This window comes from Erithacus rubecula (genome assembly GCF_903797595.1).
Source record: "Erithacus rubecula genome assembly, contig: SUPER_Z_unloc_3, whole genome shotgun sequence".
NCBI lineage: Eukaryota > Metazoa > Chordata > Aves > Passeriformes > Muscicapidae > Erithacus > Erithacus rubecula.
In genome coordinates this window covers 4,768,510-4,793,595 of record NW_027635944.1, presented here as the reverse complement: position 1 = coordinate 4,793,595, position 25,086 = coordinate 4,768,510, and the positions used below count along the sequence as shown (strand labels likewise).

Genomic DNA, 25,086 nt, shown 5'->3' with positions numbered 1-25,086 from the left:
TTACTATTTATTTACTGCTATTTATTGTGAAAATCTCACCTGTCAGAATAGGCTTCTTTTTTTGCAAGTTTATGATCACTGTCTCTAATGAAATCAAACTCCAACCCTATTTCAGTTTTCAACCGTCTTCTTTTGTATACCACAATCAACAACTTTTGCACATTGCTAAGCAGCAAGTGTAAATTAATACTCTTTTCAGGCAAAGCTTTCAATTTTATTTCCTATAAAATTAATTTACTTGTATTGAACTCTTTTGTAAACACACAGCAGGAAAACCTAGCTCTGCTATTCTCTCTCTGAAGAAAACATGGTCACCTTTCCAAATCTGTTCTCAACCTTCACTTAAACAGACCAGCTTGTCATGAACAGTTCATCATCTGAGACTTTACCAACATTCTTATAAGTCCTTGTCAAGTTCCTAGTAGAAGAAAAATTTTCTTCTTAAAAAAAAAAAAAAATGCAGTTAAACACATCCATGGATTCTTTCTTATTGACACCTTCTCTTGTAGACAGGTAGTTTCTCAAGACAAGGTAACCAGTTCTTTGATAAACCGAGGCTTAAATTTTTTTCTCTCACCCAAAGAAAATTCCTGCCCAGAGATTACTATTTATGCACTCTTACTCATGTTTGGTGCAGGTGAAAGAAAATCCCAAACCTTGCCATGGAAGCAGTTCCATGTGTTCTGAAATGCCTGTAGGTAAGGTACCACATTAGGAAGATCTGGGCTTTTCTCCTTGATACCTGTTTTTGTGGACTTTTATGCCAGCATTTACTTCCTCCTCCTTTCTCCCTTCTCTACATATTTATGTGTTTGGATTCAAGGTCAATCCAAATTAAACAGCAGTTTATCTGAATAACACACATAAATTCCCATAACCTCAATCATTAAATTAAAAACTGAGCACTTACCTAGAAAATGACCATGTCCTTCATACATCAAATAATAATTCATTGGAATTGATATATACCTTTGGGACAATTAGCAAGTGAAGGAAATTAAAAAGAACATTCAGACCAGCAATTATTTAAGTCCTTCTTCTCACCCTCCTTCTGTTTACTTTAAACTCTCTATTTCTGAATAATACAGCAAAAAACATATTAGGGATGCCTAATCATTATGTTTGAAAAGAAAGCTTTCTTGTGAAAAAGTCTTACCTAAAGTCTTCATTTGCTAAATTCTGAGTAGGTTGTATGAAAACCCAACAGCTTGTCTTTTCTTGATCTCTGCAGAAAACTGGAAGTGAAGTTTTGCTTTTCATGCATTGCCTTGGAGAAAAGAAAATAAAGGAAAACAGAAATTTTTAAAAATCTTGGCGAATTATAGAAAAGTATTGACTTCTGCTCAAACAGCAATAATAGTACATTCTTGTGTCTCTGCCATTTGTTATAATCACTTTAAGCAGAGCTGTGTCGTCTAGGAGAAATAAACAGTTTAAATCACACCAACAGAGCTTGACATTGATCTGACAAGCTGTTCTTCAGTTGAACATTTGCAACAATAGCAATTTTTTTTCCTTTGACAATGCTATTGTTCTCTTTTAGACATATTCTTTTGCTATATCCCTTCATTTTCTTCTCTCACTTGGCTTTTCTATTCTTCTTTTTAGAAAAGAAAAAAAGGAAGAAGAAAAGTAAAGTTAGAAGGCAGCTAGAAACAGAATAGAGATAGAGACCGCTTCTCTGCAGAAGTGGATCTGACATTTTTTTAATTCTGCCTTCTTTTACACACTCCACCTAATTGTCCTTCTCTTTTGATGCTTTTTACTAGAGTATTCACAAGTACTTTAATGCAAAAAGAATAGCTGCAAAATTTTTTAAGACAAAATAAACACAAACAAAAAAACCCCAAAAAACAAAATTCCCACACCAACAGCTGTCAATCTTACAGCAGCTTTTCCTTCTATATACTTGTACAGCAATTAAAAAAAAAAAAAAACAAATAAAATTTTAAAAAACAAAAAACCAAAAGAACAAAACAAATAAAAAACTCCTAAGGAAACTGCAGAATGAGACATCTTTTATCTTAACAAAGATCATCCACTTCTGTCACTTTTTGTCAGCCAAGTCCTGCCTTGTGTAGCAGGTTGAGGCGCTGCTGTGCTTTAGTCAGATGTCCTGGAATGATTTTCCCATCTGTATCTGAACGGGTTAACCAATCTGCAGCTGCAGTATTGATGCCTTTTTATCACTAGAGGGAACCAAAATCCCTCTGTATGTAGTTAGAAGTTTCATATTTCCAAGTTCTCAATCCAGTCCTTGTGTTAGCAGTTACTGTGGAAAAGATACACGTGCTACTCCTGGAATATATTTTTTATTAATGTGTTATTTCAGTAGGAAAAGGAGCAAATTCAAAAGATACTGGCTTGGCCCTGCCAGTACAAGTTTACAGAATTTTGGCAACTGAACTTAAAAGACTTGGGTATAGCAACAAGTTTTGACTTTGCGTCCTAATACTAATTAGGAAGTCCCTTTACATCTCACACTAATTCATGCTCAGAACAGGGTTGTCCCAGTATCTCTGCTTTCCCTGACAGAGGACACTGCAGAAGATACACTAACCTTGGAGTGCATTTCTCATACTTGTTATGAGACAGGCATATCTGAGGCTCAGCTTTGCCAAGGCAAAACAGGGGTAAACCAGTGATTATATGGAAGAACAAGAAGTATGAGGGGCAGTATAACAAAGAGCAAACTTCACCTCATTCAGCTTTGGCAGTCCTTCTAACAGGAAGATTTTGTGCAGGACCTCAGAGCTGATGAGGAGTTGTAGAACAGGATCCACAGCATTATTGTGCTCTGCAGTAACTCAAAAGTGGCATTCACCAAGCAAGCACTTGGGCCAACGACACAACCAAATGTGGCTTAGCCATATTTGTAAGATCACTGTGGTAATTTTGAGTGCAGCAAGGAGAATGATCAAATGGGTTTTATGTTGAAAAACTGATTTTAGATTTTAGGCTTGTTTCTAGAAGTCATGTAAATAATTTGGACATAAAAGTGGGAATTTCTATGCATGATAGCAATTAAGGGGAGGTAACAGTCATTTATTTTAAAACATCATCCAGGTCTAATAAAAAATCAAACTGAACTATAACAAAATATAAGAACTTGACGTTGGCTTCAGAATCTAAAATCCCTTCAATCTACAGATCTGGACAGTGTCAGATGCTGAATGCACATCTAGTCTAGTTTAGTACATACTAAATACCACAGCAGCTTCACCTCCCCGTGGTCACTCCTCCCCTTTCACTGCATTAGTGAAGTTAAGAGCACTTACAGCTGTTTCTGTTGACAGTTTCCTTGTCCATAATATCTCTAGAAAGCACAACAGCTTTGTCTTCTTCACCATCCACCTCTGCACTGTTCAAATCTCGGTGCAAATGCTCAATGCACCTGGGGATACTTTTTAAGGAAGCTCTCTCAGTGAACCCTAAAGGAACAGTACCTTACTTTGCATAACAGAAGTGTGCTTGAAAGCCCATCAGAAAGCTAATAAAGCTCTCTAAGTACAGAAAGAGGAAGTAGCAGCTAAGCAAGTAAAGATTGCCTAAAATAATCTGCACCTCTATAGTAATAGAGTTATTCACCAGAGTCTGTATATGTGTATATATCTGTATCCCTGGCTGGGACAGAATTATGTCTCCTCGTAGCAGCCTGTATGGTGCTGCACTCTGCTTCTGTGACCAAAACAGTGTTGATAACACAGCAGTGTTTTGGTTATTGAATGGGGCCTGCACAGTCCAGGCCCTCTCTTGTAATTCTGTCGCTGCAGCAAGCAGGCCAGGGGTGAGCAAGAGCCTGGGAGGAGAAGCAGCCAGGACAACTGATACAAGCTGAACAATTGCAAGTGATATATGCCATACAACAACGTGCTCAGCAGTCAGAACTGCGGGTGTATTCTTTCCAAAGTAGCCAATACCCAGACACAAGCTGGGCACTGATGTGCTGTTTGGAGATGGCAAGTCACTGCTGTGACAATACTTGCTCTTTTTTCCTCTCTCTTGTTGATTACTTAACTCTTCTTAGCTCAACCTATAACTTTTTCTTAATACAAAAAGCAAGAAGTATCTCTTTAATCAACATGCCTACCCAGTCCATGGATCACCTTGAAGAATTTTCATATAAGGGGAAGAGGAATGCAGGGGTTGATGTAGAAAATGTATTTACATTTTAGATCAAATTAGTATGTAGGTCCCTTTCCATAGCACTGCTCTCCAGTGCCTCATTCCCCAGTTTTTGCACACAGCCGTGGTTGCCCTGTCCCAGAAGCAGAATCCAGCATCTGTCCTTGTTAAACTTCATAGTGATCATGACTGTTTAATTCTCTAATTTGTCAACAATACATTTTCTATAAGATTTTTCCACCTGGGCTCCCACTATTGGACCATGTGTTTCTCCGTAAGTAACACCGTTCACTATCACTGATTTAAAATTCATAATGCAAAAAAAACCAGAGACATATCTTACATTCTATTACAGTGATTGATACCTGCTTCTAATAAAATCTGTTCCCCCCACAGGTTTATGTAAGAAATTATGTTTCAAAACATTACAATGAAACTTCTTCCTCTACTTCAGAACTTGGAAAGGATGTTAGGCATACTGAGATTCTCTATAGATAACTAATGATTGATTAATTTACAGTCCTAATGCATTTTAACATTCTTGATATAATCAATTCACCCTGCTTAAGCAATAATTGTTCAGAGTTCTTCATTCAATCAAGAAAGAGCATGACAATGTTCTGAAGTATAGAGTTAGTAAAATACTTATTCCAAAATTGACCCACCTTTATATCCTCAATGAAAAGGTATTTGCATTTTTTAAAATCAAATAATTTTTCCAGTTAGTGATCAGAGAAGCTATTTCTTTGTTCTTTCCAGTATCCGTTAAGTATCAAAAAGATCAGCAATGAGAGATGAAAGAGAAAGATCTCAATTTTTGGTTTAGTAATTTTGCTTTAGTATTTCTCAATTATCTGCAGACTTCATCCTTCTAGAAGGGAAGATCTTCCAGTTTTTGAGTTAATGTAAGTTACCCTTAACAATCTAGGTAAAAAACAACCACAAAATAACAAAACCAGTAAAATCTAAAGGCAAGTCAACAATAGTGCCTTAGAACTGGTGGATCTACATAGTAGTTTAATAAACACCTTCTGCAAAATATCATCATGTGGGTTATTACGATTCAGCTGTAACTACTTCAGGACTATCAGTTCTGATTAAAGTAATATAAAAATATGTAAAACAAACGGACACTTTAGAACTCTACTGAAGATTCAAATAAATAATTCTGTTTGGTTTAGCTGGAATTCTCGCTGATGCTCCTTCTATTGTACACTGGCAAATTGTACAAAATTTCACAAAGTTTCAGAATACAAACATAAGAACATGTTAGATCATTATTTTTTTACATTCAGTTTGAATTAAAGTTCAAGTGCTCATCAATGTAACTCATCAATGTTAAAACACAGATGTAAAATTATTACAAAAACTATCCCCATTAATATTAAGAATTATAAACTAAAATAGGACAGATACTTTATAGTACCTGTGGTGTTCCAACATCACAGAACTAAATCAATTTCATAATGAATAAAAGTTTGTCCTGATTTGAAAGACAGCTATTTGCCAAGAAAAGCAGGATCCCCTCTCTGAGATGGAGAGTGCAAATCCCCCTCCCTCCAATTTATTACAATTTTGAAATTAAGAGACTCTCAGGCAAAGATATGGGAATAACAGCTCTTTACTAATATATCTAAGCAGATAAACAAAAACAACAGCAGCTATGAAAATTAACACCAGTCTCCAGGTGTTCCTTCTCCCCCCACTTTGTTTCTAGCTACCTGTGCCAGGATGCAGCCAACAAGTTTTCTTAGCATCACCATGGGGAAAATTCCACAGAGAAAAAAGGGAAAAAAAAACCAGAAAAGTTACAACAAAGTTACACAGTCATTGGAGAACATCCACAATGCTGCTGTTTACAAATGCTGATTGTTCCACTTAGGGTTTTCTAGAGTTTGTTTCATAAAAAAATTGTTAATAATGTAGGGGAATTTCCCCCTGAAGTTTAGTGTGGTATGAAAAGCTACTATTTCAGACAAATTAAAACTACTAATACTACTAAAACTACTACTACCAATTGTAAACTGTGAATGGCTGTAGTTACTTGGGAAAAATTGTTTTAAACCACAAACTACTTACATGAAATTTTGTACCAATTTTTGGTGAAAGAACAGGTTACTTCAAGAAGCAAAGGGGACATCTACAAATGAAAGAATATGTACTGTACTAAAGAAGTTTTAATTTCAAAAATAAGTAATTTTTATTTAAGCAAGGAATTCATACCAACTATATCCCAGATTTCAGGCACATACTATTCAGTACTAGAATGTACTGAATACAGACTTTTGCACAATAGCCACACAATAACTCAGAATCTGTAATTGAAGAACTACTATTTTCAATTTACCAACAGCTTCCCAAAGTGGAACAGCTGCACAGCATATTTCTTTTTTATTTTCTTAATTTTGGGTAACATCTGCCACCATAATAATTCCATTTTCTTAAGAATGGCCAACAGGATAGTACAAACCTTAGAACTAAATATAATTTATAGTACAAAAAAGACATGATACAGCAACGGGTCCATCCAGATGGAGACAAAGTAACTTAGAAATGAAACTTCAAGAAGTCATGATCTCAGTTACTTAGCACTCATACATAAGCATAAAATAGGCAGCTCCTGGGATTTTGAAATTATAGCACTGCTTTTCTCAATGTCTCAGAATGATTATTCAATCCTTTAAGGTGATCTTCAATGACATTAAGGTGATCATCTTTGTTTCTTACACAAATATACACCCCAACTGAAAGCTGAAGTCTTGTACGTCTCAGTTTGCTCTTTCTTTTATACCAAACATCCTCAATACTTTAACCACAGGCTGCAGTATTCACTAGCTGTTTTGTTTTCTTTCTGTGTTCTGACTCTGACTCATTGAATTTTGTTGGAAGAAAAAAAATTAGCTTTTTGGGATTTCCTTCTTTATTCCAAAATGAAGTTAAAATCTGATTTCAGAATGAAACAGATTAAATCTTACAAGAAAAATCTACCAGAACTTAGATCCAAAAGTTTAATTACTAGGTTTCCACACAAGAAAAATACATGTGCAAATCCTACTTCAGAACAAGAGACAAAATAATGAAACTGATGTTTTAAGTGTCAGTGGAGGATACAAACAATGGATTTGCTACTGCTTTGCTGCTTACTCTTACCTCTTCCATCCTTAACTATCCTTTGCTCCTCTGCTGACTGATTTCCAATGTTATATTCTTGTAAGGAAGAAACTACATAATATGCTCTTTCATTTTTGGTAGAGATATGCTTTGTAAATACAAAGGAGAGCCACTATTAAAATCATCATTTGCAAGCAGCTTTCCACAATGCTCCCTTTTGGATAATACAATTACCTCTGAATCGTAGATCACTTGAAGATATTAAATAATCACTGTGTATTGAAGGAAGCAACACATATTCATATTATAATCCTGGCTTCACTACCAAAGATAAAGATATATATATATTGCCACTCTCATTTACAAGCTGTACATGGCCTCTAAGGTTCTTTTTGAAGGGCTGATTTTCAAAACTATTTAAAATACAAAGTAACAACCAAATAAAACCCTCAAAACCACAGCACTGCAACATCTAATATTTATTAGCTAGCAGAAGAATGACTATAAGACATAATTATTTAGGGACAAGCTGATTCAATTTTTTTGTTTCCTTGTTACAAACCCATGTCCTTATTTTCCAACAGAAGAGATCACGTCTTGGAATAGTGAGTTGTAAGCAATTTTTTTCAGGTCTGACTTACCTCATGATTGTGACAGTAAAGAAAAAGTTTTAAAATTGACATTGTTTTAAAAATCAGCACAAGAAATCCTCAACCATATGATTTGGAAGGTATATCTATTGTTCACTTATCAAGCATAATCCATTCCTGCATCTAGGAAAATTTTGCTTAATTGCCAGAACTGTCTCACACAGCTGTATGATCTCAAGCCATTCACAATCACTATTCATCTTCCCACTTTCATAAATGCAGCTCTGGCATTTTTTCATAGCACAAGCATGCACCAAAGCACTCTGCATAAAAGGCATTCCATATCTTGCAGCACTCTTTCTCATTAGTCTTTCTCTTATTTTAGGAGCTCAGTAATAAAAGTTAGTATTATACAGCCTAAGTAAGTAATGTCAGCACAGATTTTAAATGGTTTATCAAACTATTTGGTAAACAACATGAAATAAAAAAAGATTCCCTTCATTCCTATTTTACACTCCCATAATATTTGAAGTTGTGAAAATATTTTCCTGACTGGTACTCCTAGCAAAGTTAAAGTTAAAAACACTATTGACTTATATTTCTAGGACGCTTAAAACAGAAATTGTCATCTTATCCTGACCTAGGACTTTTTCTTTCTTCAGTTAGAACTCAGAACTTTCTCTATTCCAAACTGAATAATTGAATTTAGTTTTACTTTAAGCTTTGACATTGAAAAAGAGGGAGGGAAGAGCAGAGTCTCTGAATTTTAAGAGTGTGTTTATAGAAAGATGTGGTAGGACTTCTGGCATATGAAAATATCTTCAATCAACATCAACAAAAAATTAAAGCAGCATTTTGTGTGGCCAGCTAAATTGAGGTGGGTCATTTAATATGAACACTTTTATTACATTTGCAATAGTAGTGACAATTGTCATGATTTCATGGTCTGATAAGGAGAACTAACTAAATGACTACTAGAGATGTGTTTTAAATGAAGACACCTGGTATGGTTCATTAATTTAGTCACATTTTTCTATTCCCCATACCTTCAATGAAAAAAGCCCAAACCCAACACTTATACCAATAGTAAAGTTTTGGGGGCTGGGAGTTTTTTATTTTTTAAATGGATATTCCAAAAAACACGTGTATTTTTGCAGTAGGATTTCTAATTTATGTATCTGTAGATCTCTTTCAAGCTAAAAGATTAAATTAAGACTCTCCAGATATACTCAATTGGACACTTTCTGAATTTAAAGTTGTTGATTTCTTTAAATGACTAAGAGCCCCTTAAAGACAGTCCCACATTGAAATAATACGATACTGCTGCTTTACTCGGTATGCAGAGGAATGTTTGGTATCTGTATCATTGAATGTTCTCAATTTATAAACACAGAATGGCCAAACACAGTCTTACCAAGTATTAATTTCCTGTGATGCTTTTCTTTAACAAGCAGTATTATTGCATCGTCCTGTTTCATAATAATTTACAAAGTCGATGAAATCTCTCTGAGTTACAGCAGCACTTTTACTTCCAATCTCCACCTAAAGGACCATACCATTGAAAGTTCAACAAGAGGTCTTGCTATTCTGCATGTTTAATTCAAAAAGTCCAGGATCCAATATGCCAGTATCCCAACACATAAGTTTACTTATGTTGTTGTCTTAAAAGCAAGCATATGTCCACCCATACATATATATATATATATATATATATATATATATATATATATATATATAGGTATAATATAAAGCAATACTGGTGGCTCCTTTAGGAAGATTGATTGAAATTTCAGACACTGAGTGTTTTTCAGTTCTGAAACAGGTAGAACATTTTTGCCAGCTCCCTTCTGATCTTGTATGCCTTGTGTGCTCCTCAGAAGGACAGGAAGTTCTATTATCTATATGGAGAGGCTGGCTGTTCCCAGCTCCCTGTGATGGAACTGTAGGAGAGGCACAGCTTGTATTTGCAGTCAACTCCATAACTCTTGCTTTCTGCTGCTACAAGACCTTTTGCATTTTACACTCATAAATGAAAGGATATAAGAACATAACTTCTGCAATGCAATACAGTGTTCTTACAGTCATCATATCTCTCAATCTTTCCACACAGGTAGCAATTTGGAAGGACTTCCTCAGGAAACAGAGAAGCATCTCAGCAAATTACTTTGTCAGTGATCAAAAGGCAAATTACTTTGTCAGAGTCATAAAAAAGAAGATAAAATTGCTAAATCTCTTCTGCATACTCACATCTTTGTGAAAGCATAGTTCATAACCCTCCATGGGACAAAGACCAATCCTGAGTTCTGTCTCCCAACCTGTGCTTGGGAGGACTATTCAGTTCCAGCACAAATACTGCACAATTCCTATGAGGCTCAGGAATGTCAGGATGCATATCCAGCTAATGTCAGCCACCAAAAAAACCCTACTCTCAGAGTTATGGAGCACCAGTTCTCAAGAAAACTGAGCAGCTCAAGTGGAGGTAAAATTTAAAACCATTTGGAGACTCCGGAGATCTCATTATGATGAAAGTGACTTGATATCTTACTGCATTGTGTCTGGAAGGAAGCATTATGATCACTGTGGAGGACTGCAAGGACTGCTCAGAGAGGAGCAGCATGTGCCTACCCCATGTAGTTCTAGCCAGCTCCAAGGGGCACAGGACACAGCTGAGCCCTGCAGACAAAGTGGTGGCTCAGAAAACTTATTTAAGAAATGGTTAAAAATCTGCACAACAGTTGAGAGGGAGGAGTGAGAATTATGTGAAACCAGGATCAAAGAATGGGGAGATGAGGTGCTCTGGGAACTGGACAAGTGATTCCCAGGAGATGCTGGAGCAGGTTTATCTTGGTGGAACTATGGTCCGTGTACAACCCATGTTGGAGCAGTTTATGAAGGACTGTATCCCTGGGAAAGGACCCACCCGGGAGTACTGGAAGAGCATAATAAGGAAAAAGTGGCAGAGAGGAGCTGTTATGGGTTAGTCCCAGCAGCCATTTCCCATATCCTGGAACCATTGAGGGAGAGGAGTCAGGATTTATGGACTGAAATTGAGCCTAAAAAAAGAAGAGGATGAAGGGAAGCCAGTATAGATATTACGTATTTTTTTCCTCTCCATCCAGCTCTATTTTAATTGGCATTTAATTGGCATTTTTAAATTTTATTAATTAAATTAATTTTCCCCATGTCCAATCTGTTTCCCCTGTGATGTTACTTAGTAGGTTTTCTCTCTGTCTTTATCTTGACCCATGAATTTGATCTAAATTTTTCCCTATCCGGCTGATGTTGAGGAATGAGAAAGCAGCTCTGTGGGTATTTAGCAAGCAGCCAAGGTCAACCCACCATATGTAGTGAAATTTGGAACAAAGAAGAAACAGAAAAGTCAGATAAAATAATTCCATTTCATTGACAAATTAAAAGGACAAAAATAACTTGGTCACTTAAAATTACAGACTGTAGCAGAAACAAAAAAGAAAATGTTAAAATCCACATTAGAATTTTTTGTTACTCATGACACCTTCTAAGAAAGTCTATGACACATTCTAACTTTACACATTCTAACTGCCAAGAACTCACAGAAGTTTATCCTTTTTGCTTCTGCCCTCACATACAGCTTCATATTTTCTAGCACATGATGTAAACCCTTTCCTATATTTGCTTGCCTCATATGACTGGACAATAGTCTTAAATGGTAGTCTGACAGCAGAAGTATTTCTCTTACATTTCTTTAAGTTTTAGGGTTGACTTAGCTCTCTTCTGCCTCAAGCAACAAATCTCTCAAGTACAGTACAGAAGCATGATTTCTCTTTCAGATACTGCTCCTGCTTATCCTCTATTTAATAATAGGAATAAACAGTTCACATATGATTCCTTCAAATTCTTTAGTCTATTTTTTCTAACAGCAATAAGATTAAGCAACAAACCTTAGTTTTGAGCTGAATTCTGCACATTCTTAAAAGCTCTTTTCAAAGAGAAACTCAGACACTGAAAACTGTTGCTCTTTATAAACTTACTTATACCTAGAAGTACTGAAATACCAAAAGACTACTCATTAGTATAATTTCTAGCATGACTTACCTATTGTACTGCTGCAACTCAGAGGGATAAAAATAGTCTTATACCAGTTGCACCAAGTCTAATGCAATACATTATTTCAGTTGGTCCAATTAGAGAATTGCATTACACTGGTATACAAGGCATAATTTTCAAGGTTTTGGCCAAGTGTAACCAGTACACTAGCATAAAATACATTGGCTTGATAGAACTGATGCCTAAGAGTGGTGTTCTTGTAGCAGAGAGGAAGTTTGAACATCTGTGTTTGTAAATGATTGTAGTGTAAGCTCTGTCAGGTTGGAATACGAGCAGGGGAAGCTTGTGACTGAAATAGGTGTGCAAATAAAATTTCCAGGTGTAAATGTAGGGCTATATATTGTACCATATAATTATGCCACTTTATGCTTCTTAAATTAGTAAATTAGAAAAATAAAGGTTACAGTGACATGTTACAAAGAATTGGCATTTTATGCATAAAGCTACATAACAATGCTTGTCAAATGAAGAACAGGTTCCTGCTAAGACATGGTCACAGAGGAGGGCCTGGGAGTTCATTAAGCAAGGGTGCATATTCCATCAGACCTGCCCAAGATAATGCCTTTTGCTGTGACATTCTACCTGCCAAGTGTACCTGGCCAATGCCTGGCCTGCTGGCCAGTCACCTGAATTTGGGAAGACAGATAATGAATGAGACCTCTAGAAGCTTATGATACAGCACCAAGCAAACAAGAAAAGCAAAAAGGTGCCAGGTGAACAAGGCTTGGATGATATAACAGTTGCAAACCCTGAAAAAAAAGGGATTCTGCCCTAGAAATGGTAAAATAGTTCTCTAAAGGAGAGTTATGGCATTTTAAACCTACATGTAGAACCTGACATATTTTGAGTGTTCAGGTTAGTATCTAAGAAGAGGGAAAAAAGTATTCACTCAATTTACACTTTTGGTTAGCTAAGCATTAAGAAGAAAACACTAATAGACACAAGGTTTATTTGGCACCTTAGGTCTACACCCTGCAGGTGCTTTTGGAGAGAATTAATGCTTCCAACAAATTTGTGGTAACTTAGACCAAACAAAACAGTACTTTAAAGAAAAGTGTGAGCTTATCTCAGGTGTCCTGACACATATAAACTTCAAGGGCTCATTACAACCACTTAAATGCCCGTATTTATATTACTTCTTTGAGCTTTTCAGCAAGATAGTTAGCCAGTGCAGAGATGCAATGTTTCTCTGTAGAGGTCCAATTGTGTACAGATACTCTGCTCAGACAAGGTAGCAATCTGTTAAAATTTCAGCTGATTGTCATGTGTAGTTTTAGGCGAAGCCTTAGTCATGCTTGTCCAGCAACCAGTTTGTTGTTCTTTTTAATTAAATTCATGTAGTTAAGATATTTTATGCATACATTTGTACTAGCCAAAGATGTTATTTTTAACTTGAAAATAATTTAAATTATGTGTTGACATGGGGGTTTTTTTTAGGAATTGAATAAATAATGTCAGAAATTTATAATTAAATAATGAAAAAAAACCCCTATACTTAGTTGGTCAAACTTAACCAATGTATCTAAACTACTCACTAATTCTTTTCACTTCCATAATTCCAGTTTCTGTGCACTACAGTTTACAAATCTTCAAGTATTGGCAGATAATTTAAACCTAACAAGACTTTGCATCTTACACAAAATTCTTTTGGAATAATCACTTCTGATGAACAGTTTGTGAAGACCTAAGCAAGTTGCAGATCTAAACTAAACTGATTTCTAACAAGAGTACTCTGAAAGTGGCCCACAGACTAAACTGATAAAAAATTCAGACAAGCTTTTTCCTCCTAGACCTGAAAGCACTGAATGAATTTGTTTTTCTTTCAACTAATTCTATAAAAGAATTGTAGATTTTTTTGCCACTGTTGTTTTCCTCTAAATCTTATCTTTGACCAAAGTTTCTTTGTCCAGAACTTCTAAATGTTAAGAAGAGTGATATGTCTTTTCTTAAACACAAATTACTGTGATGAATATGGACCCCTACCATAGAACGACAAGTAATCAGAAAACACAGACATTGAAAGACATTGTGCTCATTGCATAACAGCACAGCTATCTATCACAGCATATTGATTATCTCTTGTCTATAAGCACATATCCAACTCACAAACTGTTGTACAAGCAGAGAGGGGGTAAATTAGTGACACCTCAGGCACAATAAATATTAGCACCCACACCCTGGTGAGGTGCCAGAAAGTTGCAATACAGCTTCAGAAAAAAAAAAAAAAAAAAAAAAAAAAAGAAAAAAAAAGAAAAAAAAAGAAAAAAATTCTTTATTTTATATTAGATTATAATCTAATATAAAGCTACCACCCATGGAAAAAAAGCTACCACCCATGGAAAAAAATTCTTTATTTTATATTAGATTATAATTTTTTTCCATGGGTGGTAGCTTTCTGTAATGACAAGAAGCTTTATCCATCTGTCCTTAAAATGTCATGCATTATGTGTTATTTTTCTCTTGATGCTGTGAAATACCAGAAAATACTGAAAGCTGTGCATACCAGAAGCTAGTTTTACTTATGGTGTGAAATGCTGCTAAGATAGGAATGTCATTCATACTTTACTATGACATGTGGGAAAGAAGGACTTGATTTAAGATGAAATACAAAGAAGTTCTGACATGGAAGGAAAGTCCTTCTCTCCTATGGGTGTGGAAAAAGATCTCCAGACAACGTTTAGGCAATTTTTAAGTACTCTAAGTACAAGTGCTGCTACTGTGACACTGCTCAGGGATCACTGCATGTGCAGCTGCGTGGTGACAAAGTTCAGGCAGTTAAATGGCTAGTTTTATCTCTCATAGCTGATGAAGTTGCTATCACAGCAGTTCTAACTACAGTTATTGAAACTATTGTGAAAACATACCTTCAAAAGGGATTTCCAAGGCTGAGAGCTGAGGAGCTCTACTAAACATATCTAGGTAAAGAAAACTGAAGAAGCCAAGAAGATTATTAAGTAAAAATACAACTAAACATGTAGGTGTGCTTGTTTCGGCTGGGATAAAAGTAGTTTTCTTCACAATAGATGGAATGGGGCTAAGTTTTGGATTTGTGTTGGAAACAATGTTGATAAAACAAGTGTGATTAAACAAGTTGATAAAACAAGTTGATAAAACAAGTCTCACTGTTGATCAGGGCTTACGCAGAGTCAGTGCTTTTCCTGCTCCACATCCCACCCCAACAGGGAGGAGGCTGGACGTGCACAAGGAGTGGAGGGGGACACAGCCAGAATAGTTGAGCCCAAATGACCACAGGGATGTCTCAGACCATATGGCATCATGCTCAGTATATAAAACTGAGGGGAAAAGAAGGATGGTGGGACATGTGATAGGGCGCTGCACCCCTAGGGACGGCTGAACAACTACCTCCCGTGGGAAGGGGGTTAGGTTGTTTTTCTTTTAAATTCACCTTAATTGTTTTCCTCCTGACCTGACGTCTTTCACCCTTGCAAGGTGCTCAAAGGTCTGGTTTCAGAGGCCAGTCGGTAATGTCCCCACAACCCTCTGGCCGAGTGGCGCGGCCTTTCCCCGCGCTGTCACCGGGAGGAAGGCACGCAAGCTCCTTCCACGTTCCAAGGTGTTGTGTTGTTTACAGCACTCTCTCACTCAGCTGCTACTTTCCTTTGCCACTCCGGAAGCATTCGGACGCACAGCTTAAATTACATTTTTTGCGTGTGTGTTGTTTTTCTCTGGGTTGGGTTGTTCGATTTTTTCAATAATGACCGTGTATCTCGTTAAACCACGCTGATCACTAGCAAGGAGCGGGCATAAAACCGGGCGTAGACATTTGCTCTCAAGGAGGGAGGTCATTTCCCTGCCAGGGGAAGAGTCCAAACTTCCCTAAGCACGCCCCAGCACCGCTTGGGACTGCGTGGAGTGAGAAACGCGGCTACGTTTGTCATCGGGCCGTGATTTTACACCGAAAACCGCAAACAAAACCCCTGCGCCGCGGCGCGCAGGTTATGGCGCCCCTCGGGCAGCGCCCTGCGCCCGCACAGCGGCACGGGAGCCCAGCCAGCGCTGGACAGAAAGGAGGTAAGGGCGGATGGGAGCTGGGGCCGGGCCGCCGGCTCCCGGCCCCGCCGCCCTGTGCGAGGCCCGGCGGCGCCGCCGCTCGCCGCCCCCGCCCGAGGCTCCTCCTCCCGCTGCCGGTCGGTCCCAGGGCGCAGGGCTGACATCACGCCCGGGGTTTCCATCCGACCGCGGGAGGGGGAGGCTGCGCGGAGCGGCGGCGTGATGGCGGCGGTCGGCAGCACTTAGGAGTCGGCGGCGGAGCGGAGCGGCGCACACCCCGGTGCTCCCTGCGCCCCTCCCAGCGTGGTCCGGACCCCATTGTTCGGGCGGCAGAGCGAGCGAGCCCGCGGCGCGGGCAGCGCGGAGCCGGCGAGAGCAGCGGCGGCCGCCCAGGCCCCGCTCTGGCCGCGGGAGCCGCCCGCGACCCGGGGCTGCGGTACGAGCAGCAGCACGTCCCGCGGAGCGCAGCGAGGCCTCTGGCCGTGGGGGGGCCCGGGCAGGGCTGGGCCGGCCGGGCCCCACGCACCGCAGGTAGGCAGAGGCCGCCATGCAGCTGCCGGAGATAAAAGCCAGAGGGGGGGCCGAGCGGCGCGGAGGAAATGCGGCCCCGCTGCCGGTGGCGAGGCGGGTGGATGCCCGGAGCCGGGCTGGCTCCTCGGGCCCGCTCCCTGTTCTCCGCGCAGAGAGGGAGGGATTCTCCGGGGCCGAGGTGGGCAGTGCGGTCGAGCTGCTCCCGTTCGCTCCTGCGGGGGGAGCCAGTGCGGAGCCGCCCGGGCGGCCCGAGAGCGGCCGCGGCTCCACTCCGGGCCGTGGGGGGCGCCGGGGGAAGCGATCGTGGAGGGCGGCGGCGGTGGCCTTGGAAGCGCTGCCAGAGAGCGGCGCCCGCGCAGGCCGCGCCGTTAGTGGAGCGGGCGGGCGGCCCTGCCCGCGCTCCCTTGTGGACGAGTAGCAGCAGAATGGCGCGGGCGGGAGAGGACGAGAGTCGGGATCGGGTCGGCCCAGAGCAGAGGGGCCGGAGAGAAACTTTTGCAGTCGCCCGCGGTGTTTTCCGGGTGCCGGAGGTGCGGCGGTTCGTGCCGGCGCGGGATGGCGCGGCGCGCCCCTCCTCCCCCGCGGGGTTCCCGGCCGCGCTCTGGCTGCGGGGCTCCTGGTCGCGCTGCCGTCCCTCATCGCCATTGTTCGCGGGCCGGAGCGCAGGGCAGTGCCCGCCCCAGAGCGAGACTTCCCTCGACAGCTTCTTGATGGGCTCGAGGTTGGGCTGTGGCTTGTTCCTGGGGAGCACCCCGGGGCGGGCAAGACCCTAATCGCCTTCGCACCGCTAAGTCTGTGAGGGCGCAAGTTGATCTGATTATCACTGAGCTTGTAGTTCCGGCCCGTTTACCGTGAGCCTAAACTTTCTCTGGCTGCGTTGAATACTGGCCTAGGAGGCTGATGTATATGCAATAATGATCATCCCATCTCTGGGATCTTGCTGGTTTGATTTAGTGGGAGCTCGTGTTAAACAGTACAGTCTTTTATCTTCCTGCTTCTGCCCACAGCTGTAAGTGGATAGCATTACGTGTGTTCCTGGAAATGCTTCACCTATGTTTTGTGCATGAAATAGATTTTACTAAGCAGATCTTAGCAGAACATTATTATTTACCTACGCCTTCAAGTAGGCATTTTTTCTTTAGTATTTAGATCTGTGTAATTCCTGAATTCAATACCATGCTCAAAGTTAAGAAGCAATGCAGAGAGGCACTATCTATTACTATGCAATAAACTTTTCTCACCTTGCAGTACTGAAGAAAATATAATTTCTGTAATTTTTCCTGTTCTTCAGCTAGTAGTTCAGCAGAAATTGCCATCTTTATAGCACTGCCCATGAAAAGTTGCATAAAGAAACATAATGACAAAAACTGTGTGCTGGGACCCCGCTGCAGTCAAACAAAAAGCAAGACAGGTTTTCCCTGCATTTTGTGTACTTTATTTAGATCTTCCAGTATGAAGACCTGGTGTTCTCTGGACATTATTTTTTTGTTGTTTTCACAGGCAGCACGGAAATTCTTTTTTTTTTTTTTTCTCCCTCAGAAAAGGAAATGGTGATAAAATGATCAGCCATGAACAGGTAACACACAAAAAGTGCTATATTTGAGTTACAGACATGACATCAAACATGCCCCCTTTCATGCTTAGTGGAAAAAAAAGCAGTTTATTTTTGGTATGTCTTTAGTTGGAGGCGTTCTTTAAAATAGTGTTAATGTTTTCCTTTCCTATTTTAGGTATTTTGGGAGAAAACTTGAATACCCACTGAGAGCACTCACGCAAACACAGCGTCTGGAAAACATACAGAGTAGCAAGAAGTGGATTCCTGACATCCACCTTGTAACTTGAGTGGACTTTTATTTATTTTTTTCAAACTTTTTAATATTTACAATGAATGGGCACAGTGATGAAGAAAGTGCAAGAAACAGTAGTGGAGAGTCAAGGTAAGCACTTGCTTATTTGTTATTCTTGGCTATGTATTTTCTTAGTTTTTTTACTAAAACTGTCTTATATTTGAACTGAATGCTGAAATATGGTGGTTAGCAGGCAGATCATAGTTAGGAAGACTGGCTTTGCTTTCTTGCAGGTGCTTAATCTGCTTTTTACATTCTCATCATTTCAGCTAAGAAGGGGGAGTGATCATGTATGTGTCCTACATACTAAGGAGGAAGTAATATTAAAGCCATGTAGGCATCCAGCAGAATAATACCTCTCTTGAGGAAAAAGAGGCCTGAAGTATCAAAAACATTGAATTAAAATGTTAAAGCTATTCTCTATAAAGGCACACGTGCATAATGTATGTTGTATAAAATCCTAATTAGGCTGTCTTTAAAGGGGCAGTGTTTTGATATTAAATACTTTGTATTTCTGTCATTCTAGACTAGTAGAGCTGAAAGTGTTAACTTTGTATTTGGTTTTGGAACTGAAAGCATTGTTTTCCAGCCATTTTCTTAACTAAAAAAAAACAAACTTAAAATCAGTTCTCTAATGTCAAATTGTCAAGTGCCGAGTGTTCACATGTTTGGAAGAGCCTGATTAGAATGTCCTTGTCTCCATGCAGAGTGACAGCCAGCTTGTAGGGGTGGAATTATGTTCATTTACTAGAACAGTTCCAAGTTCAAAAAGCCCCTCGTGCGCTACAAAGTTTGAATTTCTTAAACTGGAAATATAAACCTAGAGGTTTAAAAATCAACTTTACAGTAAAAAGTGAGCATTAGACTTCTCCTCTAAGTGGTTTGTGACTGTGCTGTTTTTCTGCCCCTCATCCTGTCAGATTACAGCCTGTTGAACTGGTTAACTAATTCTGTCAGTCAGAGAGCCATGAAGTAAACTGTATTCTGCAGACTATGAAACTTCCAGTTGGGTGGAGAGAGATCTGAATTATTGCCTCAAGAGAAGAAATGCAAGAAGAACATATAATTGCCAGCTAATCAGCCAGTGTGTGCTAGCTGTCGAATTTCTACAGTGTATGATGGACTGGGAAGATAGGAAGAGAGAATTGTTTAGGTGATCCTGGGTGCAAATCACAAGGAAATTTATGAACAGTGAAACTAAAGAGACTTTTATAATTCTTGTGTATTTTTATGTCAAGCATACTATTATATACAGAAGTGTCCTAGAAAGACTGTAGATTTTCAATTTTGTGAGTAATTTGTAAGCTCTAACACATGGTAATTTTTGGAGATTTCTACTTCCTATAAAGTTGACACTGTTACAGATAACAAAAAAGTTTGAAGTCTATTCTGGGACAAAATATTGCTTGTTACTTAAAAAAAAAAAAAAAAAGAGGCAAAACAAAAGCTTCCAACAGACATGAACCTATCTGGGACAAGTTAGTGTGTGAATTTTCTTACTACTTGAAAGAGGCCACCTGGCTAAAGGTCTTTGGAGAAACTATTTTGTATTGAACTGTGATTGCCCTTAAATATCTGTATTTCAACTTTACTTTAAAGCTGTAGCAGTTCATAAGACTAAAACAATTCTATGTCATAAGACTAAAACAATTCTATGTCATAAAGTTCCCATGAATTTAATGAAAAATAAGTATCAGAAGGATGCATAGTATTCAAAACTTCATATTTGCCTGTAAAGTGGGACTTTGTTCTTCGTCTTAAATGTCCTGCTGAGTAGATCTTAAAACTCCCAAAAAATTTAAAATCCAAGTAAGTGTTGATAAACCCATAGTCTAATTCACAGGCAGGCTTGGAAAGTTTCTTTTCATGTTCCTTATCAGAAGGCTGTTCATGTAAGTGAAGCGAGAAAACTTGCCATTTTGAATGATGGAACCCTGTTCTGTGTAACCTACTTCCATTATTAAAACAATGCAGAGTATTTTTATATTACCTATTCTTGCATTATAGCTGAGTGGTTTTTTACTGTAATTTGTAGCTTTCCAGTATTCTAGGTGATTTTCGCTCTGAATTGAGGTACCTTAGTAAGCTGCAGCTGTAGACAGATAATTAACTGTAACTTGGGAAATGTTACTGTAATTATCCTTCAAATCTGGAAATGCGAATTTTAGAGAATGGAGGTAGAAATCAGCAACACAATATATTTACTAAGCTTATAGTGATCCCATTCTGTTCAGAATGCTAGGAGTGAAAATGAAATAAGTTTAAAAAGCAATTGAGAACTGCTGCTGGGAGTAAATTGCAAAGAAGATCAAATGCAAATATTAGTAGGAAAAAAGAAGAGATAATCTAAGAAAGTTACAATCTAAGCAGCAGCATTGGTGTTAACTAGAAGTCTCAAAATTTGTGTCAGTTTGCAAATTTGATACTTTACAAGTGTAGTAAAGCAGTTCACTTGGCTTTAGTGTATGGTGTCAGCTTCCATTGTGCTGTCATTCTGGAGGGGTAATAAATACAGCCTGATGTAGCGGAGCCACTGTCATTACTTCAGAAAATTAAGCAATGGGTCATGGCCAGATTTACAAAAATACACCAGCACATGCTGTTTTATGGAAATACCATGGCTTGAAAAAGTTGTGGAAAGCTTGTAGTAGTCTCAGCAGTAGGAGTGCTGGAGAAGGGACCGATCGTAGTCTTTGACTTGATACACTGTGGTAAGGGATTGTAGCTGTCCTTTATTCACTGTGTATAGCTGTCAAGGTGATTTTTTTTTTTTCCTAGAGTGAGAATGAGCAGTTTGCCACACTGCGTCATACATTTCCAGTGTTCATCTGTCTGCTAAATCACTAAAAAACTTCACATGGTTGCAAGTGTTGGTCCTGAAGTTCTGTTTTTCTACAGAACAGTGTGCTTGGACACACCATTTGTACTTTGCTTTCTTATTTCAGCCAGCTCTGAAGCACTAAATCGGTACTGGAACTGAGCATGATGGAAATTGTTGTAAACTAGTTAACTAGTTGTTAACTAGTCTTGTTGGTTGGTGTTCCAACTTCTGTCCAGTAATCACAGTGGCATCTACTTTCCATCTTGTTGTTTATTTGATATAACTATTCCATAATATTTTTAAATAGCTCAAGGTAAAATATCACAGATACTGTTCATCTGGACAGAAAGTGAATGTAGACACAAAGACTTATTAGCAGTATGCTAACAAGCTTACTCAAGCAGTGCATCTTTGTATAGTGTTCTTGACAGCATTCAGTTCAGTGTGCAAACTTCAACATGAATATATACATTAAAGTTACATAGTAATAAGAAAGCTTATTCAGCAGGGAAGGGCAGTCGTACTTGAACTGCGAGACAGGTGCCAGGTGGAGCAGGGACTACAGCAACTAAATGTTGGCACTGTTTGAATAGCCATCTGATTTCCCATCTCTTTGCTCTTATGTGTTTCTGCAAAACAAGGTATAGAGGACTTGAGCATACCTTCCTTTCCTAGGTAAAAAGCTTGAGTGGAAGGTAGCTGGCCATTTTTGTGGTAAAGTAGGAAGCAGCTGCTTACACCAAAGACTTTTACAAGTCTTTACACACTTGAAAGTTGATGTTATGATAGTCATTTCAGTGGGTTTAATTTGTTTTGTGGATTGCATAGTCTGTGGGCCACATAATTAAGTAAAGAGTAACAACTTGGTCAACAGGCTTCAATTTACTATATAAATGCAACCTTCCATAGAAAGTAAAAATGACTCATTGAAAGCCGTGACTTTAGGTTCTAGCTTTCCTGAAATCTAAGTGGGAGTTAAAATAGAAATTGAACAAGCATATTTGCAGAATTACTTGCATGCACTGGCTTCTTTTTAGTAGGAGTTTAATAGATAATATTAGTAAAAATGTGTGTATACAGCAAGAGAGCATATACATAAAACCGTATATATTTAAATACCTACTTAATGCAGAGGAATTGAATTCGCAGATCAACAGAAGTACCTGAATGGTAAAGAAAACTATTGGCAACATCTACTGTAAACAGCTAGTGGATAAAGCAAGCTTTTTGCAGTATTTTTCTCTTTAATTGACACATTACTATTTTATCAGGTATAATCTCATACAGAATTAAGCATACTAAATCATGATCATCTGTCCAAATTCAGTTTTAAAGCATCTTTTTACTTCTTTTTGGAAGAGCTCACATAGGGCATGTATCCCAACCCAAGTATTTTTTTCTTAGAAACCTTTCCAACCAAAAGGAAAAATTAAAAATTTATGGTCTGGCTCTTAATCTGCATATGATATTCAGTTTGTTTTTGCAACTCCTGCTGTTTATCGCCATTTTTTGTCTAACCCAACTGGGTACCACATACCTGTATCACGTATTTTAAATTAAATTCCTCTGTTTTGAGAATTTCAAGATTTGAGGCTATGCAAGCTTTTCATGTTCCTCAAGACGAAGTGAAGTTTTGTGATATTGGCAGTGTATACATCAGGCCTGTCCAGATGTGGTCCCTCAGCTGGCTTCAGCTGTTTTTGCTTTTTTTAAATTTAATTTATTATTTTTTTGCTGGTGGTCTCTAAGGAGCTTCTGTTACAGACATCATTGTGTTGCTGCTAGATCCAGCTGTGTGCTTAAGGTTGCCCACATTACACAACAAAGTAGTAGAGCCCTGGGTAGTCACTGATACCTCCTGCCTGTGACAGGTTCCTGTAACTTCTCTGTAGTCTTAAGATGTGTGACTTGCATCTTTCAGATAAAGACTTGCAATGTACTTCATAGGTTCATGAAAGTTGGTAGGTAATCAGTTTAATTTTGAAAACGTTGCTTTGTTTACAGTCGTAGCAACAGATAATTAGTCTGCAGGACAGGAAATACAATGTGTTAGCCCATACCAGGAAAACTCAATTGAGTTCATAGTCTGTAATAACTGAGGACAGGAAGTAACATTTGACAGATTGAACATTATACCCTTTGTGCCCTCTGCTTTGCTGGCAGTGATAAATGAGTCTGCTTTATGCATTATAATTAAGTTAAATAACTAATATTTCTTGCAGAAATAAAACTAGAAAAGATTACTATTTGCATAGCATTTGCCTGTAGAAACTTACTTGCTATTTTACAAGTTTGGCATTTAGTATCTATTACTTCTGCACATTTTGAATGGGCTCTTCATATTCTAATGCATTTCTTCCTTCAGCTTGTTTAAAAAGACCAACAACCAAGCAGCAAAGGAGACAGTCCATTGTCATATCAGATATGTTTCAAAGATTCTGCGGATAGTAATCTCTTTCTTTTTTTAGTGTGTTTGCTTAAAATGTGACTCTCTGTCTTGCTAGCCTTGAAACAGAAGATCAGTAAGGTAGTGTCATCTCATGAATGCACTTGAAATCAGTTGTGTTAAATTAGCTGTTCTTGGATCAGTTATTATCCTAGACAGGAGTCTACATTTTCTGTCAGTTCTTGCACAATGTGGCCTGTTTAGCTTCCCATTTTAGTATTTGTATTTCTAGTTTCTCATTGTATGATCCTCTCAGGAGCACCTTGTTTTAAAGAATAAGCTAGTGAAGCTGAACTTAAGGCTGTGACAACTAGAGCAATGCCACTGTGGCAGGATACTTTCTTTAAGCCCATCATTTCTGCAAAGCATTCCCCACTTTCATTACATACGTATTTATTTGGGGAGCTGAAAAAGTTACATTTGTTTCAATCTGTTACCTGCTTCGTAACCTTCTCTAACCTATGTTGCTTTTCTTTTGAAGAGATCACAAATAAATACTGCATTCAGGCATAGATTTGTGAACCTGTAGGGGGTACCCAGAGACAGTGTTCATAAAAAAACCCTCAAATTCCTTCAGTGTGTCTGAGTTCCATACCAAATCAGATTTGACATGTGCTACTTTACAGATGGAACTATCAAGGGCGAGAGGTAGGAGGTTTCTTAAGTGCCTATCCTGCAAAATGCTCTTTCTGGACTTACACCACAGTTTGTCAACATACATGAAACTAATCTTTGTTGCAGAATTTCCATCCTGAGACCTGCTGTTAATTTTCACTGTGTACTATTGTCCTGCTACTGGAAGTTACTGCTGACTGCTGAATTTTTCATTGGTACTTGGGTTTGTTTGTGCAGTAAGGAAATAGTCTCACTTCAGCAGTACCAAGGAGATCATCATTAGTGCTTTTATCCATCATGCTTGTTTGTATTTTCCATATCCTTATGAGGGTCCACTATTCTGCACAGCCTTTTATACTCCTGTCTTAGTTTAGTTTGGAGAGGGAGAGTTGGGGTTTTGAGTGTTTGTTTCTTCTATTTCAGTTGAGCGAAGTGAATGTAATATAAGTTTTCTTATTCATAAAACTCATAATGACATTTTCATATTAACTTTTAGAAAGTAGGTAATACATGTAATTTGCTTGGAGGTGGATGAGGGAAGAAGACTTATGTCACATAAGATGGACTTATATTTTGTTTTGATTGATGGAGTTAAGTGCCTAAAAGCATAAATGGTCTTCAGTGGTTAATCTTAGCAAACATTATTAGTGTATTACTGTATCTATTATATTAGTACCTCTATTATATAGCTTAACTTGCTTTGCCCTGTTTGCATCTGCACTTCCTGTTCTGGTCTTGATAGTGTTTATAATTTCTGCAGTCATTTGACTTCTTGGATTCCCAGTCATCTGGGAATAAGACAAGTTGGATATTAAAGTAAAATTGGTTAGGAGAGGTCAACAGTACAAGACCAGAACAAGGAAGGGGTGGACATAATGTGACATGGTAAAGTAGGGTGAATTT

General features: G+C 38.7%; 1 protein-coding gene and 1 long non-coding RNA gene across 3 annotated transcripts in view; one reads left to right on the top strand and one right to left on the bottom strand.

Moving 5' to 3' along the window:
• Nucleotides 1-1,156: 1,156 nt before the first annotated feature.
• LOC306814909 lies at nucleotides 1,157-15,376 on the bottom strand. Its single transcript, XR_013777277.1, has 3 exons — nucleotides 15,319-15,376; nucleotides 1,364-1,415; nucleotides 1,157-1,267 (listed from the first exon to the last, which is right to left on the bottom strand). It is a non-coding gene; the product is annotated as an uncharacterized lncRNA (long non-coding RNA).
• Nucleotides 15,377-16,068: 692 nt separating this feature from the next.
• The window catches only part of CHD1 (chromodomain helicase DNA binding protein 1), a 53,670-nt gene continuing 44,652 nt past the window's right edge, over nucleotides 16,069-25,086 (top strand). For both annotated transcript variants that reach the window (XM_079331404.1, XM_079331403.1), the window contains exons 1-2: nucleotides 16,069-16,454; nucleotides 18,185-18,391. In XM_079331404.1, the coding sequence (XP_079187530.1) occupies nucleotides 18,339-18,391 (53 nt within the window). In that variant the 5' untranslated portion in view covers nucleotides 16,069-16,454; nucleotides 18,185-18,338. The remainder of the gene's footprint in view (nucleotides 16,455-18,184; nucleotides 18,392-25,086) is intronic.